This window comes from Penicillium bovifimosum, assembly GCF_028826915.1.
Source record: "Penicillium bovifimosum strain IBT 22155 chromosome Unknown utg000003l_segment0_segment0, whole genome shotgun sequence".
NCBI classification, from domain to species: Eukaryota; Fungi; Ascomycota; class Eurotiomycetes; order Eurotiales; family Aspergillaceae; genus Penicillium; species Penicillium bovifimosum.
The window spans coordinates 1408921-1432837 of record NW_026622712.1 but is presented as its reverse complement, the minus strand read 5'-3'; the positions used below and the strand labels follow the sequence as shown (position 1 = coordinate 1432837).

General features: G+C 50.3%; 9 protein-coding genes across 9 annotated transcripts; 4 read left to right on the top strand and 5 right to left on the bottom strand.

The window, feature by feature from the left end:
* Window positions 1-168: 168 nt before the first annotated feature.
* cdc31 (putative cell division control protein Cdc31) lies at window positions 169-1060 on the bottom strand (the record flags this gene model as incomplete). Its single annotated transcript, XM_056664338.1, has 2 exons — window positions 169-654; window positions 788-1060. The coding sequence occupies 2 exons, from the start codon at window positions 1058-1060 to the stop codon at window positions 169-171; spliced, it is 759 nt and encodes a 252-aa protein (XP_056523395.1).
* A 552-nt stretch (window positions 1061-1612) lies between these two features.
* Window positions 1613-2199, bottom strand: N7515_003593 (uncharacterized protein; the record flags this gene model as incomplete). The annotated part of the gene is made up of 2 exons (XM_056664337.1): window positions 1613-2014; window positions 2113-2199. 2 exons carry the CDS (start codon window positions 2197-2199, stop codon window positions 1613-1615), a joined length of 489 nt encoding a protein of 162 aa, XP_056523394.1.
* Window positions 2200-3792: 1593 nt separating this feature from the next.
* On the top strand, window positions 3793-4107 carry N7515_003592 (uncharacterized protein; the record flags this gene model as incomplete). The annotated part of the gene is made up of 1 exon (XM_056664336.1): window positions 3793-4107. One exon carries the CDS (start codon window positions 3793-3795, stop codon window positions 4105-4107), a length of 315 nt encoding a protein of 104 aa, XP_056523393.1.
* A 1605-nt stretch (window positions 4108-5712) lies between these two features.
* N7515_003591 (uncharacterized protein) lies at window positions 5713-6597 on the top strand (the record flags this gene model as incomplete). Its single annotated transcript, XM_056664335.1, has 1 exon — window positions 5713-6597. The coding sequence occupies one exon, from the start codon at window positions 5713-5715 to the stop codon at window positions 6595-6597; it is 885 nt and encodes a 294-aa protein (XP_056523392.1).
* A 1046-nt stretch (window positions 6598-7643) lies between these two features.
* On the top strand, window positions 7644-8417 carry N7515_003590 (DUF3632 domain-containing protein; the record flags this gene model as incomplete). Its single annotated transcript, XM_056664334.1, has 1 exon — window positions 7644-8417. The coding sequence occupies one exon, from the start codon at window positions 7644-7646 to the stop codon at window positions 8415-8417; it is 774 nt and encodes a 257-aa protein (XP_056523391.1).
* A 3288-nt stretch (window positions 8418-11705) lies between these two features.
* N7515_003589 (uncharacterized protein) lies at window positions 11706-12724 on the bottom strand (the record flags this gene model as incomplete). Its single annotated transcript, XM_056664333.1, has 3 exons — window positions 11706-11839; window positions 11902-12535; window positions 12635-12724. The coding sequence occupies 3 exons, from the start codon at window positions 12722-12724 to the stop codon at window positions 11706-11708; spliced, it is 858 nt and encodes a 285-aa protein (XP_056523390.1).
* A 2254-nt stretch (window positions 12725-14978) lies between these two features.
* On the bottom strand, window positions 14979-16592 carry N7515_003588 (ssDNA-dependent ATPase MGS1; the record flags this gene model as incomplete). The annotated part of the gene is made up of 1 exon (XM_056664332.1): window positions 14979-16592. One exon carries the CDS (start codon window positions 16590-16592, stop codon window positions 14979-14981), a length of 1614 nt encoding a protein of 537 aa, XP_056523389.1.
* A 515-nt stretch (window positions 16593-17107) lies between these two features.
* Window positions 17108-18867, top strand: N7515_003587 (kynurenine--oxoglutarate transaminase; the record flags this gene model as incomplete). The annotated part of the gene is made up of 9 exons (XM_056664331.1): window positions 17108-17181; window positions 17235-17303; window positions 17382-17466; window positions 17522-17627; window positions 17687-17759; window positions 17818-17971; window positions 18026-18039; window positions 18094-18517; window positions 18577-18867. The coding sequence occupies 9 exons, from the start codon at window positions 17108-17110 to the stop codon at window positions 18865-18867; spliced, it is 1290 nt and encodes a 429-aa protein (XP_056523388.1).
* A 625-nt stretch (window positions 18868-19492) lies between these two features.
* On the bottom strand, window positions 19493-22803 carry N7515_003586 (uncharacterized protein; the record flags this gene model as incomplete). Its single annotated transcript, XM_056664330.1, has 6 exons — window positions 19493-19962; window positions 20058-20942; window positions 20992-21075; window positions 21136-21230; window positions 21277-22067; window positions 22120-22803. 6 exons carry the CDS (start codon window positions 22801-22803, stop codon window positions 19493-19495), a joined length of 3009 nt encoding a protein of 1002 aa, XP_056523387.1.
* Between the last annotated feature and the right edge of the window lie 1114 nt (window positions 22804-23917).

Sequence of the window (23917 nt, the reverse complement as noted above, 5' to 3'; positions counted from 1 at the left end):
AGACATGATAGCTTGCATTCTCAATTTGATATAACGGCGCAATGTAATTGTAGCTCTCAAGCGGAATCAGCAAACCACAGCTACATACTCCCAGACAAGAAACAGAAACACACAAGACACAAGACATAAGAAAGAAACTGTAGCCCAACACCGAAAAAGAATCCAAATCTACTGCCAACAAATACCCACAAAAGCCTCCCTCGTAACACCACCAACACCCTCAAGATCAAACTCCTCAATCATAGCTCTAAGCTCCTCCTCCTCCAGCCCCGTCTCCCCCAACTCCCTGGCAACCCTCCTCAAATCCTCCAGATCAATAAACCCCTTCCCGCCCTCATCGAACAGCTCGAACGCGCGCAGGATCTCGTCGCGCGGGTCGCGTTCGAGTATCTTCAGCGCCGTGACCGCCTGGAAGGATGAGAGCGGTATTAGCAGGTTGGATGGGTGCTGGGGGTTCGAGACGGGGCCTTTGTTAGAGGCGTTAGGTTGAGCTGGGCCTCCCTGTTGTTGTTGGACCTGAGGACGGGGGACGCCGTAGGTTGTTAGAAGGGAGATGAGCTCTTGTTTGCTGAGGGTGAAGCCGAGGGCGCGGAAGGCGACGCGGAGTTCGTGGTAGTCCAGATGGCGGTCGCGATCGAGGTCGAAGAGGGTGAACTGGGAACAGTAGGTTGGATTGTTAGCTTTATTTTTTTTGCTTTGGGTATTTGGATGTTCGATTCGGGGTTTGTGCTTTCTCAGTTTGATGTAGGAAATTGTAATTCGTCGAGGACGAGGAAAAGATGCTTACAGCTTCGTTGATCTCTTCCCTCTGCTCTTCCGTGAGACGGTTCAGCGGATTCGCGTCCTGCGCGGGGCCATGGGACTGTGCGTTTGTTGCTGGCACAGGTGCAGACTGCTGCATCTGCTTTTGACCTTCGGGGCCGTTGAATTCACCTTGGGCGGCATTTCCTAGCCCGCGATGCCGTGAGAATGATGAGGCGCTGAAGGGCATCGCGTTGGAGCGTTCGGGGAGTTTTGTGCCGGCGTAGGAGCGCGACGCGAAGGGTTGGCCCGAGGCCATGATGGATGGCGTGAGTCAGATTGGGTCAGGTTTGATTCAATGGCGAAATCAGTGATCAAGCAAAGTGGAGGGCTCGCGGCCCTTGAGAATGCGTGCGGAGTTGAAGTGTTTGGCGGTGGGAGGATTCTGGAGACGCGCCAGACGCGGGCGGAATGACACAACCTGAGGCCTTGTTACAAAATTATTTTTATTTTTTTATTTTACTTGTTGGAGAAGATATTGAAATCGATTGGATAGTTGGATTCTTCTAAGTTCTTGGTTCTATAGTTGAACAATCGAATCTCTGGCAGTGTACAGCAATGAGGTCTGTCGATCTCGTCAAACCTCCAACATAACCTGAAACTTCAGCCCTCCGAAACTTGCCGCCTGCGGCCGATCGTAAGTATCGGCCAAGAACATCTGCATGTGTTCGTCTGCAGACGAGAAGGCACGGAGTTATGAAGTGAAGTAGGCAGTTTTAGGCAGAGAACGCGGTTGTTCAACCACCGCCGCGCTCTGAGCAGCAGCGGGCCCTCTTACTCCCGCTCTTTCCCCTTTGGAGATTTCGGTACCTCAGTTATCCCCGAGTTGACGTCGCGGGGCTGGTGGATGACACGCAGGCCCTGAGGCGCGACGAATGCGAGCCCCCGTGCCGGAGTGGCTATCACCTGCTCCTACGGGACGTTCTGATCGAGCGCCTCCGCCACTGCGGTGTCGCAGAGAACGGTCAGGCGAGGAAGCCGATGGTGCTGGGTGGTCTGCCTGGCCGTCTGGTTGCTGGCTAGAGAGACGCTCTTGGTCAGTATGGGTATATTTTCCAAGACCATACTTCCCACAAGCGCTTCTCAAGTTACTCGCCAGTTCTGGCCTTCTGGGCCAGACCTTGTCGGACCAATTTGCCAGCCATGGACTCCTGGGCTTCGTCTTCTTCGCCATCTCCATCCTCTCCTTGAGGTATGCGGCGTTAGGTATCACCTGAGAGTCCCCTTGCCTGGCGCGTTGGGCACGGATTCTACACGTATATCTGTTAGAACGATGGATACTGCAAGAGAAAGCAATCGGACAATACATACAGTAATTCCACAGTTGCGGTGTCCAAAACCGACACCAGTGCAATCAGCCCATAGACGACGGGGAGCTGGTCCTTCCAGCCCAGGCATCGAGACCAATGCACTTAGCGGGACAGATGGAAGAATTGACGATTGCAGTCGTTTGGGTAACAGTGTCACTGGTATGTGTGATGAGAGGGGAGATGAAAAGCTTCTTTCCCTTTTCTTTTCCTCTTCATAGTTGATGTTCTAGTCTGAATACACTTTTTTATCCAAAGGACTGCCAGGTAATACACTTTGTCGGGAATCCAGAAGGGGCAGGTAGAGTGTTGGGAAAGAACGTTCTCGTGATATTACTATGTGGATACCTCTTTCCATCTCAGGTAGGTACCAGGGGTCCCTTGGCTCTTTCCTAAAGTTATTAGAAGCAACATACAGTGAGATCACATTACCTCACTTCCTCCTGCATACATAAAGCTGGTCTCACCTGTAGACAAGTTTCTTTCTTCTTCAACTATCACATTCTCCAGGGGACTCTACATTTGCATAGCAGGTGGCCTTATCAGTCAGGTACTGGAAATCAAACCATGACTATTGTCGAGCTCCTCCATGATATCATTTTGGCCCCAACCTGGCATGATAGATTCTGCCAAGCCCTCTTCATTTTGGCCCTTCGGGGTTCTCGTTCTGCTTGAAGTTGACCACTACCTTGGCCACAATCGTGGGTATGCCTACTGGTACAGGCCTGGACTCTCAGGTAAGATATACCGGCGGACCTCATAGCCCATTTCTCCTGTTTCTCTCGAGATGGTCGTTTGCAGTTCATATATGCAGAATTACTAACTATCAATAGGCTTTTGGCTCCATCCAATCCTCCAACAACCCAAGCTCCGCAAGTTGCGGAGAATAAGGGTCGCCCACGAGTTCGGCTGACAGTGACATCGCGATCGATGATGCGTCTTCACCAAGCGATATCTCAATGCAGGACGCTCCTTCTCCGGACTGCGACATCCCGATGCAGGATGGTCAATCTCCTGGCAGTTATATGTCAGTTGATGAAATCCCTGTCCCTGGCGTCGCCACCTGCACAAAGCGACGCATCAATGACAGACTGCCTGAACGTGGAGATGCCTCGTACTCCGACTCCTCCGCAACAAGAGGAGCGTGTCGCCGTTTCAGTTCTCCCGAGAAGTCATTCTCCTGTTGTTGCTGGCCCGTCGATCGCCAATGAGGTTTAGTCAACTCTGCGTTTATGATAAAGATCTTAGTGAAGGGATAACAGCCTAGAAATGGGGCTGTGAAAGAATGGGTACAACAGCGATGCGAAAGGCTGTGTACCGATACAGAGGGCAGCACTAGCTAAAGGCTGCCATGATGGAGGAGAGAAAAGGAAGGGATGAGAAAACCATGATATGATTCCTGACTATCTATTCGAGGGATTCAGGGGGGTTTATATCCCCCTGGCCTCGGAGCGAAAGGGATCCGACAAAAGTGCCCGGAGCACAATGAAAACTCTTCGATACCAGGTGGAGCCCTACGCTCCTGACAAGAGATCATCCTCCAGACTCATAAAATTTTTAAGCACGAAGTCGACGCTGAAAGCACTCCCTGGGAAGAATACAGTGGTGTCTATCGTACGGGTGAAGTTTCTGCGAGACTGCGGGCCTCCATCCGTTTCCTCATCACAGCCTTGTGCCTTACAAAATGAAAGCAATGGTCCGCGAACTCCAGTCTGACATGAGAGAAGTCATTGCTAAAGGAACGATTGACCCTATCGCCATTGCTTCGAAATATACTCACATCTTTGTCAATATTCATCCTTTCATCGACGGCAATGGACGTATGTGTCGTCTGATCATCAACTCAATACTCCTTAAGCTTGGCGGTCTTCTTGTGTGCATCGGCGAGAAGGAAGAGGACCGCTCCCTTTACATGGAAGTCGCTAGCAATGGAGGGGCATTGGAGGAATGTATGGAGATCTTGATGACGAAGAGAGACCAGTTATGCACAGGGAGCTAGGAAGTTTTGTTATGTCACATGTCAAAGAGAGGATGCGCAAGCTGGTTTCTGTGCCTTCGCGAAGTCTTAGGTCTGACTTCGGAATATCAAAAATGGAGTTTATTTTTCTATAAGTTGAAGCTTGGCCATCTATGGATGTAGTGTATAGACTGCCTATCTCGTATATTAAGGTATAGAGAGGCTAAAATACACACTTGAGATTAGGTGGTACTCCCAGAGAATTACACACCGCAACCTGTCGTCGGAGATAACTAAAGTGTCTGAAAGTAGGTTGTAGCACCTTGCCCATATATCCACCGTTTTGCCGTCCTAGGAATACTTGTTATTGTAGTAATTCAAGGAGGTGGGTGTAGCATTGCCTCCTTACCAAATCAGCAAACTGAAATCAGAGTATCTTCGCGGCCTCGCGTATTAGAGAATAGACAAGACGTGTCCCTAAAGGGCTGAGGCATGCAATTACACACTACGATTCTCTTTTTCCGAGGAAGAAAGTCACAGTTGAGAAGAGTTCAGTTCTGTCACGTCTACGTGCACGCGGTGCAATTGAGGGGAGCAAAGAAGAGCAAGACGAAGAAGCGATTAGACAGGCTGTTTTTGATTAAATGTGGAAAAGTAGGTATGTTTACAAAAATTATTAACCTGTCCTTTCTGTTCCTTCTGTGCGCTGTTTGAACGACCCCTGTATTGCTGGCCTTCTAATGAGTAGCCACATTAATTGCCCCCGGGTCTTTTCGTTGTAGTTTTGGCACCTTGTTCATTCAAGTTGCACCATCGACTCAACCTTACCCTAACAGTCTACTGCGTATATGGATTCAAGGCCTTACGAAATATGATTATACTAACCACTGTCTCCAGTACATACGACCATAGGGTGTGGAAAACAGGGCTTCCCGTCCGCTCAGCCGTACTTAAGCCACATGTTCTGCACAGTCAATACTCAATTTGCCTCTAGCACCCAAGCGGCACTCCAGGGTGAGTGCGGGTGATATGGGTGAGAAGTTTTGAGACTAGGGTGAGAGAGGTGAGAACGGGGTGAGAACGGGGTGACAATTCTCACCGTATGGGTGATAGGGGCCAACTCATTCGAATTCTAAGCCCGCTCCAAGAACAATACTTAAGACAAGCCCCAAGGCCCGTTTCTTACTCTGCCATGATTTTCGTTGGTTCTCTTTACCACTCAAGATATGTTCTCCGAACAGAATATCCCGAAAGCACTCCAGTCTCCAGGAGCGTCTTGCACGTGCAATATCACGTGGCTTCACACGTGAATATCATTCGTTCATTGGATACACAATATCGCCCCCCACTTGCTTGCATATATCTTAGTAAGTTAGTATCATATTATTCCTGATTATATGGACTGGCTAATAATTATCAGCACCTTTCATTTCATCTCAAATGGAGCAAGGAAAGGGGATGCTTGATACGCTGGCCCCCAGGGAACTGTACATGCACCCTCCCAATCAAAGATTCCCGTGACATTGAAGTCATTCTCATCTTGATGCTTCTCCGCCCTGATCACGTGCCACATTTGTACTTGACTTCGCAACTTCCATACTTGCACTTTCCATGTTCAACAAAGCACCTCCTTTTCTTCTACACATCATGTCTTCACCACTCGATTCCACGCCAGCCAGTAGCGGGATTTCCCAACAGTCTTACGACAGTGAAGAATACACCCTTGACAAAGAAATCTCCCTTGACAAAATTGACTCTGCCGAAGAGGCATTGGCGATAATCCACGGCAGTGGATTCTTCAACCAGTCTGTTTACTCGTTTGTTGTGCTTACCTCGGTGGAACACGACATCGGAATTGATCTGTTAAAGCTTCTCGACGCAAAGTACCCCCGTGTTCGGAAAGGATTGTTCCCCCAGAGAAAAGTTCTAACTCTGAAAATGCCGAATCATACCCACGAAGCCCCGCTTGCGTGGTTTGTCCAACAGCTGACCCGTTGGCACATCAACGGTCAACTTACTCCTGCTGAACATCTCAAGGTTATGGTAAAAGCAAGCCCGCGAGTTACTGCCAGCAACCCGCCATACACCGGTGCTGAAAAAGAACCCGATACCTTCATCTCATGCCGCGGAACTCCCAGCTTACATGAACCAAGGATCGTCATTGAGGTTGGCCTGAGCCAGACATATTTAAGTCTCGTTGAAGATGCCAAACTTTGGTTGGAAGGAGTGGGGGCGAGTGTGCGCAAGGTTCTTCTGGTGAAATTTTATCGGCGCAGACAAGGTGTTGCTGGAGCAATCGAACTCTGGGGGCGAAATGCCGCAGGTAGCGCCCACATGATATGGAGCAACCGAATTTTCCCGGTTCATGGGCCGTTTGAACAGCCCATGTATCTCACCAAAGACGACCTCCTTAACGGCGCGATTGACTCAAGCTCACAGGGCAGTGATCGACTTGTGTTTGACATTGCTTCCCTGCGAGAGATCATAACGGAAATGGGTCTCGATCTCGTTGGACTCACTCCTCTGCCATGAGATTTCACCTGATCAACCACCGACTCTGCTACACTCGAATTTTTCTCCCGCAGTCAATCAGCTTCTGAGCAATCAATTTTCACGGGCGTGTTTGCTCAGCCTTGAAGTCGGGACCTTGGTGTTCCCTTCTGAGCTGTCCGCGATTTAATTCGCGATCTCTTCCAGTTCGCCGATACGCGCATACAACCTTGAACCTTGAAGATTCGCCGTTTCTACTTTCTTGAAACTACAAACACCTGCTATTCAATATTTGCAATACCTCATGGCTCACGTCACTGTTCAACAGCATAACGACAATAAAGGTGGAGTGGAAGACCCATCGAGATCTGCATCCCCTAAGCTCGAAGCTGCACCGCGCCACTTCGCGAATTGAAGAGATTTTGTCGGCACATATTTGTCTGACTAAGACCGAGGAATATGAGAGAGAGATTACATTCGGCTTTTCGTAACTTGAGGTCACATGTAGCCTCTGAGGAATATGTCTACCGGCGTGGTACTGGTGTGCGCATACTTGCGCCAAGCTGCGAACCGGTCATGTGACCGCCAGGGACCAGCGTGTCCACTGGGTGTTGTGTTGCGGACTACGGCATGTGACCGGCACGGAGGAATCATTCTTCCGTGCACAGGCCAAAACACCCTCTCCAGCCCCCGACTGCTTAGAGCTTCTCTGATCAATACAACATACAAAGAGATATGTCCTCGATCCTCTGCCTGTAGCTTCAACACTGGGATCCAGGGGTGCCTTCTAGCTAGACATACACATACTGTATACATCAATCAATACATCGAATACAATGTCATTGCGAGAAGCATACCTCTGTCAACTTAGCTGTGTACACAGACCCTAGCTGGTGAAACCAACATGGACCATAGCCAATGATAACAGCAGATAGAGGCCACGGAGTCCGACGATAAACTTCGGAGTTTCCAAAGGTTTGCTTGATAAGGGGACTATTAAATCACACATAAACCGGATTCAGACTTCTACAATCCCACTACATCCCCGAGTCCCAGTTCTTCCCGTATTGCACATCACGTCTTCCAAAATGGCTACCGATGAAACCACCGATCCTCGACTCGCCATTCTCCAAGACCTATTCAGCGACAGCATCTCAGCACAGAATTCCGCCGAGCACCTAGCTTCAATCTCGCTGGCAGACGAAGCAGAACCAGAAGAAGGCATCACCAGCCTCTGGAAATTGATCATTAAATGCGCATACGAATCCCCAGAACAACATGACAAGCTGGTCGAAGTCCTAGTCCAGCTCTCGAAACTCCCGGACGCAAAATCATCAACTGGGGAGCCAATCCTGCGTCATGGGAAGCAAGTCTGGAAAGAACTACCAACGCTTGGCTGGCAATTCCGCGACGAATGGAATAAAAACGTTCCAGCAGGCCCACTGGACCGTCGACAGAGCGCGGTTTCGCAAATTATCAACCGGGACAGATTTGTCGCGCATTTGATGGCGACGGAGGAACCTATTTTTGCGTACTCGTGGTTTGCGCTGATTACGTTGCGCGAGGCATTGGAGACGCCAGTGGAAGAGATAGCACCTGAGAGCTTGGAAGCGTGGGTTCCTGCTGCGGTTGCGTGGATCAGTATTCTCGGGAAAGAGATTTATGAGTGGAATGAGGAATTTGATGGTGCTTTGGGGAGGGGTGGTCCGCTTTGGGGAGGGAAATATGGGTTCTCGAAGGAGAGATGGCAGTTTTGGAGAGAGAGATTTGAGTATTTGAGTAGCACTGAGCTTGTGAGCGGAGATGAACTGAAGACATCAGCCAGTGAGGCTGTGTTGATGATGCAGAGGATTGAGAAATGAGGTGTGGGCGCATGCTGCCGCCCACCATAGGAACGTTACTATTTACAGAGTACCTATGTTGTGAGATGGATATGCTTCATTAATCCATCAGTTGTTCGAAGCGATCAAGGAAGCTAGATGCTTCGTCACCGAGTCGAGACTAACCACCGAATAACTCTAGATCGGTCCATGTCTCTGATTGGTATACCTGTCATACCAGATGACCTTGCATCTAGGGAGATGAGAACAATTCTTATGGAAGTGCAGCTACGAGAGGGATAACAGGTTTCTGTTCGAAGACAAGTTTCCATCAACGGACCTTACTCTATTTCGAGGCCGATGAACATCTCCCTCCGCCTTACCCCCGATGTCCATCATACTAATCACAATATACGACCATGCAGAAGGGGCTGCTCGATGCTCAAATGGACGGAATAGCCTAGACTGTTTTATTGTATTGTAGATCACTTTTTTGGGGGGGGGGCTATTAGGGTCTAGATCTGAATCTGAATGTAACCAGTCTATCAATGCACACTTCTAGTGATCAGAACATGCCTGTAGGGTTCAATTAGAGCTGTGTTCAATTTTGGTAAACCAGTCGGTAATAGTCAGTACTCGGCCATTAGGTTGTCTCCCCTTAGCATCAATTGATAGTGATGGTTGTAATCACGCTGTGTAGGTTCCTGAACACGGCGTATAGATCATTGAGTGCAAAATGGAATACTGCTTAGCCTCTCTAATATGCATCTTCCTTCTCGCGTAGATTGATACACCGGACGATCTTGTGGCGACTTCGCAGTCCGAAGGGCCATTTTGAACGATGAAGAGACATCCCGGAAGATGACCCAATGAATCAGATGTCACCAATGAACGAATCTCTAGACTCTGGCTTGGCTGTGTGCAGATGCCCAGAGATCAGTGTTTCAGAGCCAGCGGTCATACCCAATAATCTGTTATCATAGCCTGGCTGAGCGGCCTGTGCGGGCTCCGCGCCGGCCTACAGGATTCTCACCCAGTTCTCAGTTCTCACCCTGTCTATTGCGCACTCACTCTTGTCACCCCTGGTCGCGCGACGGTAAAGCGGCGCTCACCCGTTTCTCACCCGGGTGACACCCACCCAACTACTGGCCGCAGAGAAGCCACACGCCGGTGAGTTAGTAGTTGGGTGGGTGACCGCCAGCGAATCCTCACTGTTGTATGTTTTTGTTTTTGCATTATTTTATTTGCCATTAAGGATGGGCTATCATTATTAGACAGTTCGCTCAAGAATTTGAGGGCCCCTGCTTGCCAAATTGTTAGCTATCAGAGGTCGAGACTCGAGAGTCAGACAGCTAATCAGAGGCCGCCTTGTAAAGAGATGACGAATCCCGTTGGGATTGAAAGCGGCAAAGCCTCTGAATTCTCCCTGTGAACATCGTAAGCTACCTACGCACAAATTGTTAATTTTTATTCCCAGATAAAACTCCAGAAGGCTGGCAACCTCGTCGACTATGCCCCCTGTACTGCGGTGTTGCCTCGGGCACGGTGCACCATGGTGTATCACGGTGTAAACCAATTGTCACCAAATGATCATTGACCCACAAAGTCCATTTCCATTCACTTCTTTCAAAACCGTTACGAGTTGGTCAACCCACCCGGATCTGGCGTTTGTGAGAACCTTGATGAATGCGAGTGGTGATGCAGGTTTCTATTGCTGGCAGGGAGAACAATCGGCCTCTAGGTACCGCTTCAGTGGTCCTCGAAGGTATACTCCCCCCTTTTGTTGACGTGTGAGTATCTCTCATGTTGAGCTGCTTATTGGAGTAACTCCCCTCTTTTGGAGGTGCGAGTAATAGTTTAGTGTCATCCAATGGAAGATTCTACTTCGTGATCAATCCAGTTTTTAACGATGACCCGAATTTACATTCCCACGTATTCAAAGCTCACTTGATACCCCTCCAGCAAGCCGCTGTGTTCTCAGGTATCTTCATTTTCTGCCAGCAGAAGATCAGACATCTTCAGGCTTCTTCAGGCGCTTAATTAGACATTGATACCAACCTTCGTAGACTTGGAAGATAGTTTGCGGACCATTCACACTGTGAACAGTAAACTTATAACTACATTCGAAGCTTGCATCAAATCTACAGTCTACGGCCGTCGTCCGACTTCGCCACCCTACACCAGATAGTCAATTACGTCCAAAGCTAGCAGGAAATTTGAGTAGGTTGACAAGTTTATTTGGAGACTGAATAAAGCGCTAAGTCAAGGCCTCTAGACATTTGATCACACATTCGACGAAGGAAAGGGATCCACTCGCATAGGGAGTTTTGTCTTCAAAGATACCCGCACCTCTCTACATTGGTAGGAGAGGGGAGCTTACTCACAGCTCCATAAATGAAGCGGAATTTTCTCGTGCCCTATCTCATTGATTCCACCCAGCTTCTTGAGGTAGTTGGTTATGAACCTTCCCTTATTGGCGCGCCAGGGTCGCAAATCGCAATATACAAAAAGTATTCTCCCACGGTCACCATCGGAGACCCTTTGGTGTAGACATTGGACGCCAGAATCACTGGGGAGCAACCCACGACCCAAGTCGCACCGTTATGCCGTTGTCGGAGGAAGATAGTTTCTTCATAATTCGAGAGAAAACCATACATACACCCCAACCCTTTCATATATCCGAGAACATGGCCCACGAGGACTCGAAAATCAGACTTTTAGCGGAAGGGCCTCGATCGTAGGTGACGCCTGATACCGTGATGGATATCCGGCTCCTTCGTGTGGGCAGAAACTTCGTTCTCGAAGTCACTGGAGAAAATTGCTGCTGAAAGCTGATGCAAACTGACGATGAACGTGATGCTGTTGGGTGGTCAGTGGGTCCGTTGCGGGACGGGCCGAGGTGCTACAGCCAACGAGGACCTTTTATTCGTCAAAGATGATGGTTTTCTTGCTCTGAGTCTGGACTCTGGAGCAGAGGGCTTCATAACCTGATGAAGGCGGGGGCTATGATGCAGGAGATGACAACGAATATGGAATGCTATTCATGATAAATGATAATAACTGATGATGTCTATCTAAGAGAAGGGGAGAAGAGAGAAGGAGAAGAAGAAGCAATCATGGAGGTCCTGTGGTGAGCATGATCACGTGACCACTGCATCCATCACTATCGTAATTCAGTATGCACAGGAAGGATTCGTTGTAAACAGCCTGTTGAGGCTACGAAACTAGTGGCATGGGGAAATCAGGGAGAAACAACTGATTCATAAGACTATGGAAAGCAGGCTGTATATAAACCTGAACAAGCAAAGAGAATCACAAACTGTGGGAGCCTCAGTCTGCAAATATGGACAACACAGAGACGCGAAGACACAGAGACGCAAAGACACAAAGACATCCGTTGTGGATCAACACAACCCCATAAGCTCCAAATTGGTCGACTTCCGGTAGCACGGTCGATTCTTTGACTTGCAAATGCCGCAGGGTTGGGCCGTGTCGCATTTTTTCTTGCATCGATGACACCACACACATGCGCCACCGACTTCCCTGAGTGCAGCTGCATCCACCCGCTGTTGGCTCAGTTCGTCCGGGCTACGGAGTATCTTTTCGCAGGGTTCGTGCTTGTTGGGGTCTTTTGGATCGTAGAAAACGAAGGTAAGGTCTTCCGGCTTTCTGGAAGGGTGAGAAGGGCCATTGTTTCGAATGGGTTCCGGAGGGAAACAGTGGACGAACGTCGGAGTTAACTGAGGCAGTAGCGCAGCAGGCTGTTGAGCTCCGATGCTGCTTTGTACATTTTGAGTGTGTACAGACGAAGAGATGATGGATCCCGATGGGTGAGTAGAGAGAGGAGGCGACGGTGGAGGTGTTTGCAAATGAGAGGTTTGCAGGTTCTCTGCAAGTAGTGAGGCCATAATCGAATCGTCAAGACCGACCGCACCGTTTATTGCATCAAATTGGTCGATTTCACCAGATTGGCCGAATTGGAAGGATTGGAAATTGTCATCTCCCGAGAATAAATGATCGACAATACTCGGATCGAAGGGTGGTGTGTCGGGTGCATTGGAGTCAGGGGCTATCGGCTGCCTGCCCGCTTGCACAAATCCCTCGCCGAACAGTTCGTCAAGTTGAGATTCGGTCAACAAAACATCATCATTCACGGTCGCCTAGAAGGTCAGTATTCTTATACAAACACCGCTCCCGGACGAAAGCCGTATGCACGAGCGGCCGGGGATGGGCAGGACATGGCAGGACATCAGACTTACGTTAAATGTTGGATGCTGTACGGGCTTACAGGGCCCTTCTATGTAAGGGACAGTGAAGGGAGATCGGAAAGTGCTCGTGTAGGCTGCCATCCTGGTCCCAGGATCAAAAGAGAGTTATGGCAATGAAGGAAACCGCGAGCTATCGTCAAGAATAGAAAGAATGAGAGCGAAAGAATGGACTTGCGGAGACGACCAGCAAATAGACGCCTGGATTAAGAGAAGTTGTCAAGTTTCTGCAAGAGCAAAGAATGAATGATGAGAGAAGGAGCAACGTTGTAGGATATAGTTCATATTTCATATATTGGGGCTGGATTATGGGGTCGCCCTGCTCGGCGACCCTCCGCCGCTACTTCCAGTCATCGAAAGTTGCCAGCAAAACCTTGGAACCAAGGGACGGGATGAACTCTCCTGGAACCATTCAACAGAGCAGCGAGGTCATACTCTGGGGACCATAGGACTCAGAGCGCAACTACACCCAACATCGTCACCTGAGAAGAAGCAACGACAAGGAAAGGTATTCAAATCACCCATAAGCCTAGCAGTAATGCCAAGTTTGACGAGACAAAGATGCCAGGTGTAGGTGTATACTATCGTCGTCACTCGAGGTCAGGCATCAGATTCACACGTGTGAGCCATGATTAAACACAACGATAAACAAGGTTCCAAGGTTCAGCGGCTTGGATAACCCAGGGGGCTGGATTGACATCCAAATTGAGACGTATGAATGAATAGCAGCGAGGCCCGACTCGACCAGAACTGAAGGTTCAGACGGCAGGGCAAGTTACGTCCTATCGTCGTCACTCGCGGTGAAGCAGCGGCCGAGCTCATGCAACCACGATGAAGCGCATTGCTCAACAGAAAGTTCCAAAGTTCAGCGGGCGTAGTCTGAGATATTCCCATAGCGTGGATCCACATGGAATTGGAATAATATGAATGCCCCAGAATTGCTCATGAGAAAAGCAGCAAGGCCAGGCTCAACTAGATCCAAAGACCCAACCAGCAGGTACGTCCTGTCGTCGTCACTCGAAGTAAAGCCGCCACCGAGCTTATGCAACCACAATGGAGCGTATTGCCCAGGTAACGTTCTAAGGAAGGTTTCAAGGGTCGGCGGGTGTAGTTTAAAGATGTTTCCATACCGTGGATCCATATTGGAATTAGATTTATAGGAATGCCCTCGGGATTCCCCGTAACAGCATGGCCGGGCTCTACCAGACCTGAAGGCCCAGGCAGCAGATAAATCCTATTGTCGTCACTCAAGGTGAGGCACCATAACCACACTTGCGAGCCATGAGTAAACACAACGATCGGCAAGGTTCCAAGGTTCAGCTCGACGGCTTGGATATTCCCGAGGGGTGTCCTGACATCCAAATTGAGATGTACGAATGAATGGCAGCGAGGCCAGGCTCGACCAGAGCGGAAGCCCAGGCGGCACGGCAGGTACGTCCTACCGTCGTCACTCGAAATGAAGCAGCCACCGAGCTCATGCAACCACAATGAAGCGCATTGTCCAAAAGAAGGTTCCAAAGTTCAGCGGGTGCAGTCTGAGATATTCTCATAGCGCGGGTCCATATGGAATTGGAGAAATATGAATGCACTCGCAATTTCTCATGAGAAAAGCAGCAAGGCCAGTTCAACTAGATCTGAAGGCCCAAACAGCAGGTACGTCCTGTCGTCGTCACTCGAGGTGAAGCCGCCACCGAGCTTATGCAACCACGCCGAAGCGCACTGCCCAAGAAAGGTTCCAAGGGAGGTTTCAGGGTTCAGGGGGTGGGGTTTGGAATATTCCCATAGCGTGGATCCATATGGAATGGGGTAATAGAACGTCCCAAGAATTACCCATGAGAAATGCAGCAAGGCCAGGCTCAACTAGACCTGAAGGCCCAAACAGCAGGCGCGTCCTGTCGTCGTCACTCGAGGTGAAGCAGCCACGACTGAGCTCATGCAACCACAATGGAACGCATTGCCCAAGAAAGGTACCAAGGAAGGTTCCAAGGTTCAGTGGGTGTAGTTTAAGATATTTCCATACCGTGTATCCATAATGGAATTGGATTTATAGGAATGTTCCCGGGGATCTCTGTAAGAGTAATAGCAAGGCCAGGCTCAGCCAGACCTGAAGGCCCAGACAGCAGATAGTCCTACTGTCGTCACTTTGAGGCGAGGCAACCACAGCCGAGCGCATCATCGACAAGGTTCCAAGGTTCAGCAGGTGTGCTCTGAGATCATCTCCGTGGGGTTGATTGGAAGTAACATGTGGGTGCATACATATGTTGCCAGATCCGTCATGTATTAGATACGGGCTCGGTGCATATAAGCAAAAGACAACATGTTCAGACACTGAAATCAATCAGTCCCATTGATATGAGGTGCTGTTCAGGTCGGGGTCTCTTTTCGTACCCAGATCCAAGTCCTCTAGGAAGGTACGACCCAGTAGTTGCTCCGGCAGATAGTCCTGTTGGACCTTGCCATCGACGTAATTTGGATTGTACTTGTACTCCGCGCCATAACCTAGCTCTTTCATGAGCTTCGTTGGCGCGTTTCTCAAATGAACGGGGATCGGTAAGCCCGCAATGCCCGGCTCGTTCAATGCTGCAAAGACGTTGTTCAAGCCACGGTATGCTCGGGTGCTCTTCTTCGACAGCGCCATCGCCACGGTAGCGTGTGCCAGGTTGATCCGTGCCTCTGGGAGCCCAATCTTTTCCACCGCCGAATGTGTGGCTATGGCGAGTGACAACATGGTATTGTCGGCGAGCCCAATGTCTTCAGAAGCGACAACGATCAGCCTTCGAGAGATATACAAAGGGTCTTCACCAGATTGAATCATTCGAGCAAGATAGTACAGTGCTGCGTCTGGATCACTCCCTCGGATCGACTTGTGAAAGGCGGAGATGGTATCATAATGCTGGTCGCCAGCACGATCGTACACCAGCGTCTTGGTCAAGGATCGTTTCAAATCCTCTTTGTCCATTCCAGGTCTCTTCGACAGGTCCATGGCTAACTCCAACAAGTTGAGTGAGGTACGAGCATCTCCATCGGAGAATCTGGCGAGATATTGAATCAACTCCTCGTCCACAAGTTCAGAGGGCGAATAATTTGGGCCTTCTACTCGAAGAGCACGATGAAGGATCGAAACAATGTCCGCATCGGTAAGTTTTGCAAGAGTGAATGTCCGGCAACGTGAGAGAAGCGCATTCTGGACTTTGAACGATGGGTTCTCCGTAGTTGCACCGATGAGGGTGACCTGGCCGCTCTCCACAGGGCCCAAGAAGACATCTTGTTGTGATTTGGAGAATCGGTGGATCTCATCACAGAAAATGATTGTTTTCCTCCCAGTGAGTCCCAGCTCACTGCGAGCTTCGGCGAATATCTTCTTACATTCTGCCACGCCGCTGCTAGTACTGTTGATTTCCACGAACCGACTTCCCACCAGCGACGCAATGACTCGGGCGATCGTCGTTTTGCCAGTTCCTGCGCTACCCCATAATATCATGCTCGGTACTCTGTCCTGTTCGATGAGTCCACGCAGCACGCCGTTAGGTCCGACAAGTTCTTGGCCGCACACTTCCTCCAGGGTCTTGGGCCGCATGCGTTCTGCTAAGGGTGCTGCTTTGTGGAAAGCGTTGACTTTCGGACGTTTCGCTTGGGGCTCTTTATAATCGCCATTTTGTTTAGGTCCATCTCGTTCTCGTGGAGATTCCGTGTCGCCAACAAATGATCGCTTGCCATTGAGAGCACGTGGAGTGGTTGTGGGACGCGATGGTGATTCCTTTGGGGCAGTTGACTGGGAGGAAGCTTTTCGCGCAGAAGGAGGCTGAAACATGCTTGGGACTGGTCCCTTTTGAGAGGACAGTTCGCCTGGAGATGACGATGGTTCTTCGATGAAGCTCTGGCAGCCCGAATCGATGTGGGCGTTGATCTTCATCTGGGAGACAGACTTCTCACATATTGGGCAGGAAACCATGGTGAACTGGAGAATGATATGGTCATTCAGTAAATTGCTTCAAGCTTTGAGTTGAGAAAGGAAATACCTGGGCGAAAATAATGTCCACAGACACCGACGCGTACAAACGCGTAATTAGTAAGGAGGGTCCGCCTTGCTGGGAAGATGTCAAGATCAAGCTTTTATAGTGAAAAGCTGTGTCAATTGATAAGATAACTATATTGTATGATCTCCGAATGATGCGAACACAATATTCAAGTAGTAAAAATAGAAGAACAGGTTTGTACCACAGTACAAGTTGACTCTGTGGAACGTGGGACGGAAAGTTGTCCGCCAAACGCGGAGACGCGGAGCACGCCATCGCCGCGGGGAATAATCCCAACTTCTCCAACAGATTCCGAGGTTGACTGTCCTACCCTCCTCTGGTCATGCTTCTTCGCTCTTCGTGCCGATACATAATCTCCCAACCCCAGACTCACAGTCCGACCGTATTCTCCGCCCTTTCAAAGCTACCCTCAAGTTACGGCGCAAAAGCGATGTCGGCCACAGCTCCGCGACCCGATCCATTCCGACCCGCCAGACGGGTGGCAGGACAGCGCCAGGATGTCTGGTAGGAAGATTCGAGGACAATATCGGGAGAGGCATACTGAATGGGCATTCCAGGTCTATCGTCAATGAGGCAGCAGCCGCTTCGCCAGTCCAGCCGATCGTGAACATGGGCCAGGGTTTCTTGTGAGTCAGCCATGCGGAGAAACATACAATGTGTATATGTCTAAAGGGACTCGATTGACGTGGAATGTTGTTATACAGCGGTTATAATCCTCCCAAATTTGCCATTGACGCCGCGAAGGATGCGCTGGATAGAGTCGAATGCAACCAATACTCCCCCACGAAGGTAGAGAACGCCGATAGCCCCACGCATAGTCACACAAGTGCTCATATAGGATTAGGGTCGCCCTCGACTTAGAAAAGCGATTGCGGATGCCTACTCGCCCTTCTTTGGCAAAAAGCTGAATCCGGAAACCGAGGTCTCGATCACCACTGGCGCCAACGAAGGTGAGAATCGGGCATCGTCCCTGCATGAGTATATCTAGCACTGACTTGATATATCAAAGGCATGCTTAGTGCCTTCATGGGCTTTATTGAGCCCGGCGATGAGGTCATCATCTTCGAGCCTTTCTTTGACCAGTAAGGAACTTCTACGTCGCGAGAGGATCGAGTGGTACTAACTAAGGCCCCTGGAAAGATATATTAGCAACATTGAGATGCCTGGCGGTATTATCCGATATGTGCCTCTCCACCCTCCCAAGGATGGTGCCACCAAGACTTCGTCTGCAGCTGAGTGGTCTATTGACTTCGAGGAACTTGAGGGAGCCATGAACCCCAAGACAAAGATGATTGTAAGCACAACTCCTCATTACGTTGATGAATATTATCAAGCTAATAGAAACCAGGTCCTGAACTCTCCGTAAGCCTTGATTTTCAGAGATGCATAACGTCTCAACTAACCATTAATTTATAGACACAACCCCGTCGGCAAAGTTTTCTCGCGTGAGGAGCTCGAACGCATCGGCGAATTATGTGTAAAGTACAATCTCATCATCTTGTCTGATGAAGTGTACGACCGTCTCTTCTACACCCCGTACACAAGAATCGCCACTCTGTCCCCGGAACTGTACGAACGCACCCTGACCGTGGGCTCCGCCGGCAAAGCCTTCTACGCCACCGGCTGGCGCGTGGGTTACCTCATCGGCCCTGAGCACTTGATCAAGTATGTGGCCGGTGCACACACCCGCATCTGCTACAGCAGTGTGTCTCCCCTGCAGGAAGCTGCCGCCGTTGCCTTTGAGCAGGCAGAGAAGGAGGGCTTCTGGGACGAGAGCCGAACAGAAATGAAGGGCAAGATTGAGCGGTTCTGTGAGGTCTTTGATGAGCTTGGTATTCCGGTAGGTCTAACCTATCAGCGTTAACCGTGGAGATCGATTTTGCTAACCAATCTTTACAGTACTCCGACCCTGAGGGTGGATATTTTGTTCTCGCCAACATGGCCTCTGTAAAGCTCCCTGCTGATTATCCTTTCCCACCCCATGTTGCGAGCCGTCCTCGGGACTTCAAGCTCTGTTGGTTCCTCATTCATGAAGTTGGTGTGGCTGCTATTCCTCCCACGGAATTCTACACTGACGACAATGCTCACATTGCGGAGGATTATCTTCGCTTCGCGGTCTGCAAGAACGATGATGTTCTTGAGACAGCTAAGGACCGTCTGAGAGGTTTGAAGAAGTACATCACCCAGTAGAGAAAGATGTACGGGTATGTATGGATGTGAGATGACGCACGATATGCATAGAAGTGTTATGAAGCCAATAACCAGCTGGATATAAGAATGCAAGATGGATGCTCCATAACAACTCTTCATTTCTAGAGCTTTAGTTACGCCGCCATTACACTGTTACTTATAAGCATTCATGTTCCCAGGAACTCAAACGTATGTACTAGTAGGCTGGGGCGCCATTTCACCGTGCCAAGAAACAGACCGGGATGCCAAGGAACAGCACAGGGAACAAGGGTACCGAGATACGGGCCGAACCTAGTTTCCTGCCGGAGCAGTGAGCTCGCGGGCTTTTTCTAGGCCTAGGCCCCTGGCCTACAGTGTACTAGTGTAGGAAAATGCACGGCGAAGAGCAACCCGCCAGCCGGTCTTCTTCATTCCCTAATCAAACAAAGCCCATAGGGGGCGATGAACTCCCCCTTCCCCTCTTCACCGCTGCCACACCAAACGCATAGATACGACAAGGGCATCCTGGACCCGGGGGGTTTAGACCAATCAGAACCGTTATCGCAATCACTACCCACCCCAGGTCCAGGACCCCGACAAAAAGGAGGGCTAGGGAGGGGACGGCTCCCTACCCGACGTTCCGAAATCACCACTCCAACTCCATGGGGCCCGCTCCCACCCCATCCCAACCCTCGCCACGGCGGAAAAACCGCCGGTCCGCTTGGAGGACCCCCGGGAATCCTATCCCGCACGTGCAAGCCACCACGTCGCTGATGGTAGCATGGGTGGTCCGGTGTGCCCTCAAGATCCAATGCTTGTATTCAAGGTAATCACACAGGCGCCGGAACCCCATCCCCATGCACCAGTCATCGGACGACGTGGGGCGACGCTCGCTCGCGCACATTGGATCCTGGCAGTCGCGAGGGTTGGCCCCAACCCATTCCGTCTCACAAGCATGCCGGCAACTGGGCTTGAGCAGGTGACCGAACTCAAGTCCCAGCTGGTAGGCCAGCATGTTGTCCATGTTGTTGTCACTGGCCCAAAAGTTGTGGGCAACCAACCAGTCCCGGATGAGCCGGTACACATAGTCCACGAGGGCTGGATATTCAACCGCCGCTAAAGAGAGAAAGAGAGAAGTCAGCAAGACGTAGAGAAGGATGACGGTGATCTCAAGGGAGAGGAAAAAGCGAGACGAGGGATTAGAAACTCACCGAAGAGACAGATTGCTAGGCACCGACGGAATCTGTCCTTCTCCGCGGCGTCCTCGAATCGCACGGTGTATGCGACTCGAGGTGAACATCGCAGCTCCAAGTGGACCTCTGGCTGGTCCTCGGCCGCCATAATGTCGGTCCAGTCCGTGAATAAGAAGTAATCTCCTTGGTCACTGGCGGTACTGAACCAAAGCGCCTGACGATGGCGCTCTGGCAAGCCAGAATTATAGCGACCGGGCAGCATTGGTGGACCCACGAGAACGTCGTAAGGAATCGAAGTTGCCATGCACATTTCCTGCATTGAAGCCGTGCCACAATACAGCCAATGTGCCTTGGCATCCTCCCAGAGATGGTGCTTGCCGCAGTAGCGGACGTAGGAAAACGGTCCGCATCCAGGGCAGACAACGGAGACTCCATCCGCGTAGCCACAAACGGCGTCGCAGTCTACCTTGGCACAACGGACCCCGACTGTCCGCAGGTCCAGGCCAGAGGCGGATGGAGCCCCGCTGCCGCCCAACTGCATTGCTCCGGGAGGTACTTCTTCATCCCGAGACGTCCCATGGGGAGACGGAATGCGACCTTCCACCCCATGACCCAAAGAAGAAGCAGGCAGGCTGGGCTCAAGCGACTCGCGGGTCTTCTTAAACCGCTTTTCCTTTCGCTTTTGCCATTTCTTCTGCTTCTTCTTTGTTGGCCCCTTCGTGTTGTGGGCCACAACAGACTCCGCACGAGCTTGCTTGGAATTGTGGGAAGGGTGGTTGGAACAGGACTGCTCAGTCCCAAGCTCGGCATCGTCTGTTGTGACCCGGGCACCGAAGGGGACGAGGTTCGATGGAGGGTCGGTCGAGGGAGACAAGACTGCCTCTCCCCGAGCCTCGAAAAGCCCTGTGACATATTAGAAAATGAACAGTTATCGTAGGAGGTTATCACATACCCGATGGGAATGCATGGAAGGAAAATCTGCTCCGAGGCGGCAGGTTGGCTCCCTCCATACAATCACGGGTGTACTCTTCAGAGTCTAACTCAAAAGTCAGCAAACTGCCAGATTGACAAGATTCACAAAACCGAGAGAATTTACCGGAGAAAGACAGCTCGTCCCCCTTGTTGGGGACGGGGTACCGAATCTCAACTTCCACCTCCTCCTCCACGATGGGGCCCAGTTCGCCAAGAATGCTTGCCGGTTCACGTTCACTTTGCTGGACCCTCATCTCATCATCACTCTCTCTCGTCGGCAGGGCTGCCCATGGGCGTGAAGAACTGGGCAGGAGAGGATGACGGGAGGAGTGTAGAAGGGGAGAGGTTGGATCCGGCCGTCCCAAATGATGTAGCCGAGATCGGCAAGGAACTTGGTGTACGTGGAGAGAGAGATGCAGTGACTGGGTTTTGGCCAGCAACTGTCGCAAGTTGCTGCTCAGTCGGAACTCCCTTGTAAGGGAAGTTCGTCTGCACTCCTTTTAGCAAGTAGCCACGTCGACGGGTAAACTGCGGTGTGTGCACCTCTCCACTTGCTCCTGCAAACGCCGACGCTTCCTTCTGTTTACTCTCTTGTACCACCAAATCCACCTGCTCACCACCTGACTCCATCCTTTTCGGCGGGTCCAACGATTCCGGCTCTGGATGGGACACAACTTCCGAGCTGGCAACTGGGATATCGGTTGCCAATTCTTCAGTTGGGCTTTGGGCTTCAGACGCCGCAACTGGCTCCAGTGTCTCAGAGATCTCAGTCACTTCAGTGGTTACTTGTCGTTCGGTTGCCTGTTGGGTTTCTTCCTCGTTTGCTTCAAGCATGGAACGTCCTGGTGAGGTGCGCTTTCCCTTCTTCTGCTTGCGCTTGTGCTTTTTCTTGCTCTTCTTTGAGGGGGGTGAAAGGGCACTCTCGTCAGAACACTTTTCCTCGTCGACGGGCAACTTTCCAAACAATTTCTTGTCTATTGAACCAATTTGCGAAGCCATCCACATCGTACGAAGCCAAACTCTTGCCGGCATCGCTATCCATTTGCCGAAAAGGTTCTATGGTATGTTAGCTATATCCCGCGGATCGGCGGTGACTGACTTTACTCACAGGGTCGCCATGTGAAAGTCCCTTGTAAAACTCGGAACGCTCGTCGATGGTCATTACCATCTGCTCCGCCGGGCTGACGCTCTTGATGATCACGATCTTAATCTTCAGAGTGTTAGACTTGGCTTTGGGCTTTGTCCAGTTTACCCGACAACCGTAGTTATCCCAGGGGTTCGTCCATTTGATATGGTGCTTGCTATTCTTGGATTGTCTCGACTCTTGGTTGACTTTGTCACAGCCGAGCTCGATGTTGACGATGCCGAGTTCCCTCTGAGGTCCGAAGAACCCTTCTAGCGCTGCCGCAAACCCTGCCATTCCCTCGGGGTAATCGAGAGGCATCTTGAAGTCAACTCTCACAAACCCCCCTTCCCTAAGCACCACATTCATCTCGCCCTTCTGGTTGCCGGTTGGGTTGTTGCGCAAGATGAATTTCGGGCTATCACCGTGCCAGTCATGGATCTCCATGGTCATTTGGCCATTCATAAGCGCCAACTGGCCCTCGTTATCAGTTATGTAGCGATAAGTTCGGATCTGGGTCCATTGCTTCAAGACTCGGTTTGCAAAGGCGTCTCCAGCCTCGGTGATCTCATCCTCAGACGATATTGGGTCTAGTCGGTCGAGGGAATCAGATTGGTAGACCTCGGCCGGAGCCTCGGTCTGAACTGGCTTGCTAAACACGGTGGGCATTTTCGAGAGCGGATGGGTGGAACTGTACCACTGCGATTGATGTATGAGGTTTGGAATAAAAGAGATGATGGTTGTGGTAAGACTGGAAGTTGAGAAGGAGAAGAAAGATAAGGTGAGGGAATCTAACGCATCAAGTTGTGACGCTGATGGGATGGGCAAAACAAATATTACGAGAAATCACTCGAATGTTGTCGTCGTGAAGTACAGCCTCTTACAAAGTGAAAGATTACAGGAAGGACAGAAGACCACCCTCGACGCTTTATTGATGCCTAGAGAGGATCTTTCCAATAGAAGGCATCCGCAAGCTTCTGTGTCTCAAACCGCCCAGTACTCGATACGATGATTTCGTCAGTTTACGTCCTATTCCAAACGACGATACCTGACTATCAAACGACCGATACGTGATACGATGGCTCCAATTTTTCCGTATTGGGACAGCGCAGTGGACAACCACATTGAATCTATGAGACTCACCCGTCACTCACACGGCCACAGAAAGATTGACTCAAAGTCCGCATGAATTTAATGGTCCCCAGAACGAGTCATTTGGCCTACTCAGTTACCCTTCTTATCATGATCCTGCGGTTGACCTCACCAACAAGAACTGATTACATACTGTGCGACCAACAAGAAGCTGCCCTGGAGATGACAATAATAAGGTTGTTGATCTCAACGTATATTAGTTCTCAAGATCGATTGGTTCCTACAACGTTTACTGATCTGACTTGTAAAGGCACCTCGTGTCAAAGAATAAACCTAAGGTATGGTATCCCATTTACGCATGACGGTAACTCTTAGGGTGTCCATCTATCATGTTCATAACACCATTTGGACCCAGGGTTGAGCTCGAAGTTGGCGAATTTATCAGAAATCCAAACATGCCAATTTCGATGATGTCCATAGCTCTTAGGGTGTGATTATATCACGTGTAGAACGTGAATGCACGGACTTATTCATCGCACGTGATGTGACTTGTTTGGCGCCGGCGACCTCAGCCCGAATGAGCATCGAGGACTCTTATGATGCCCCTCGCCCCTCGGTGAACATGGTCAACTATCTATTGAGATGTCAGATTAGGTTTCAATAATCAATGTTAATACGTGTCGTTATACGA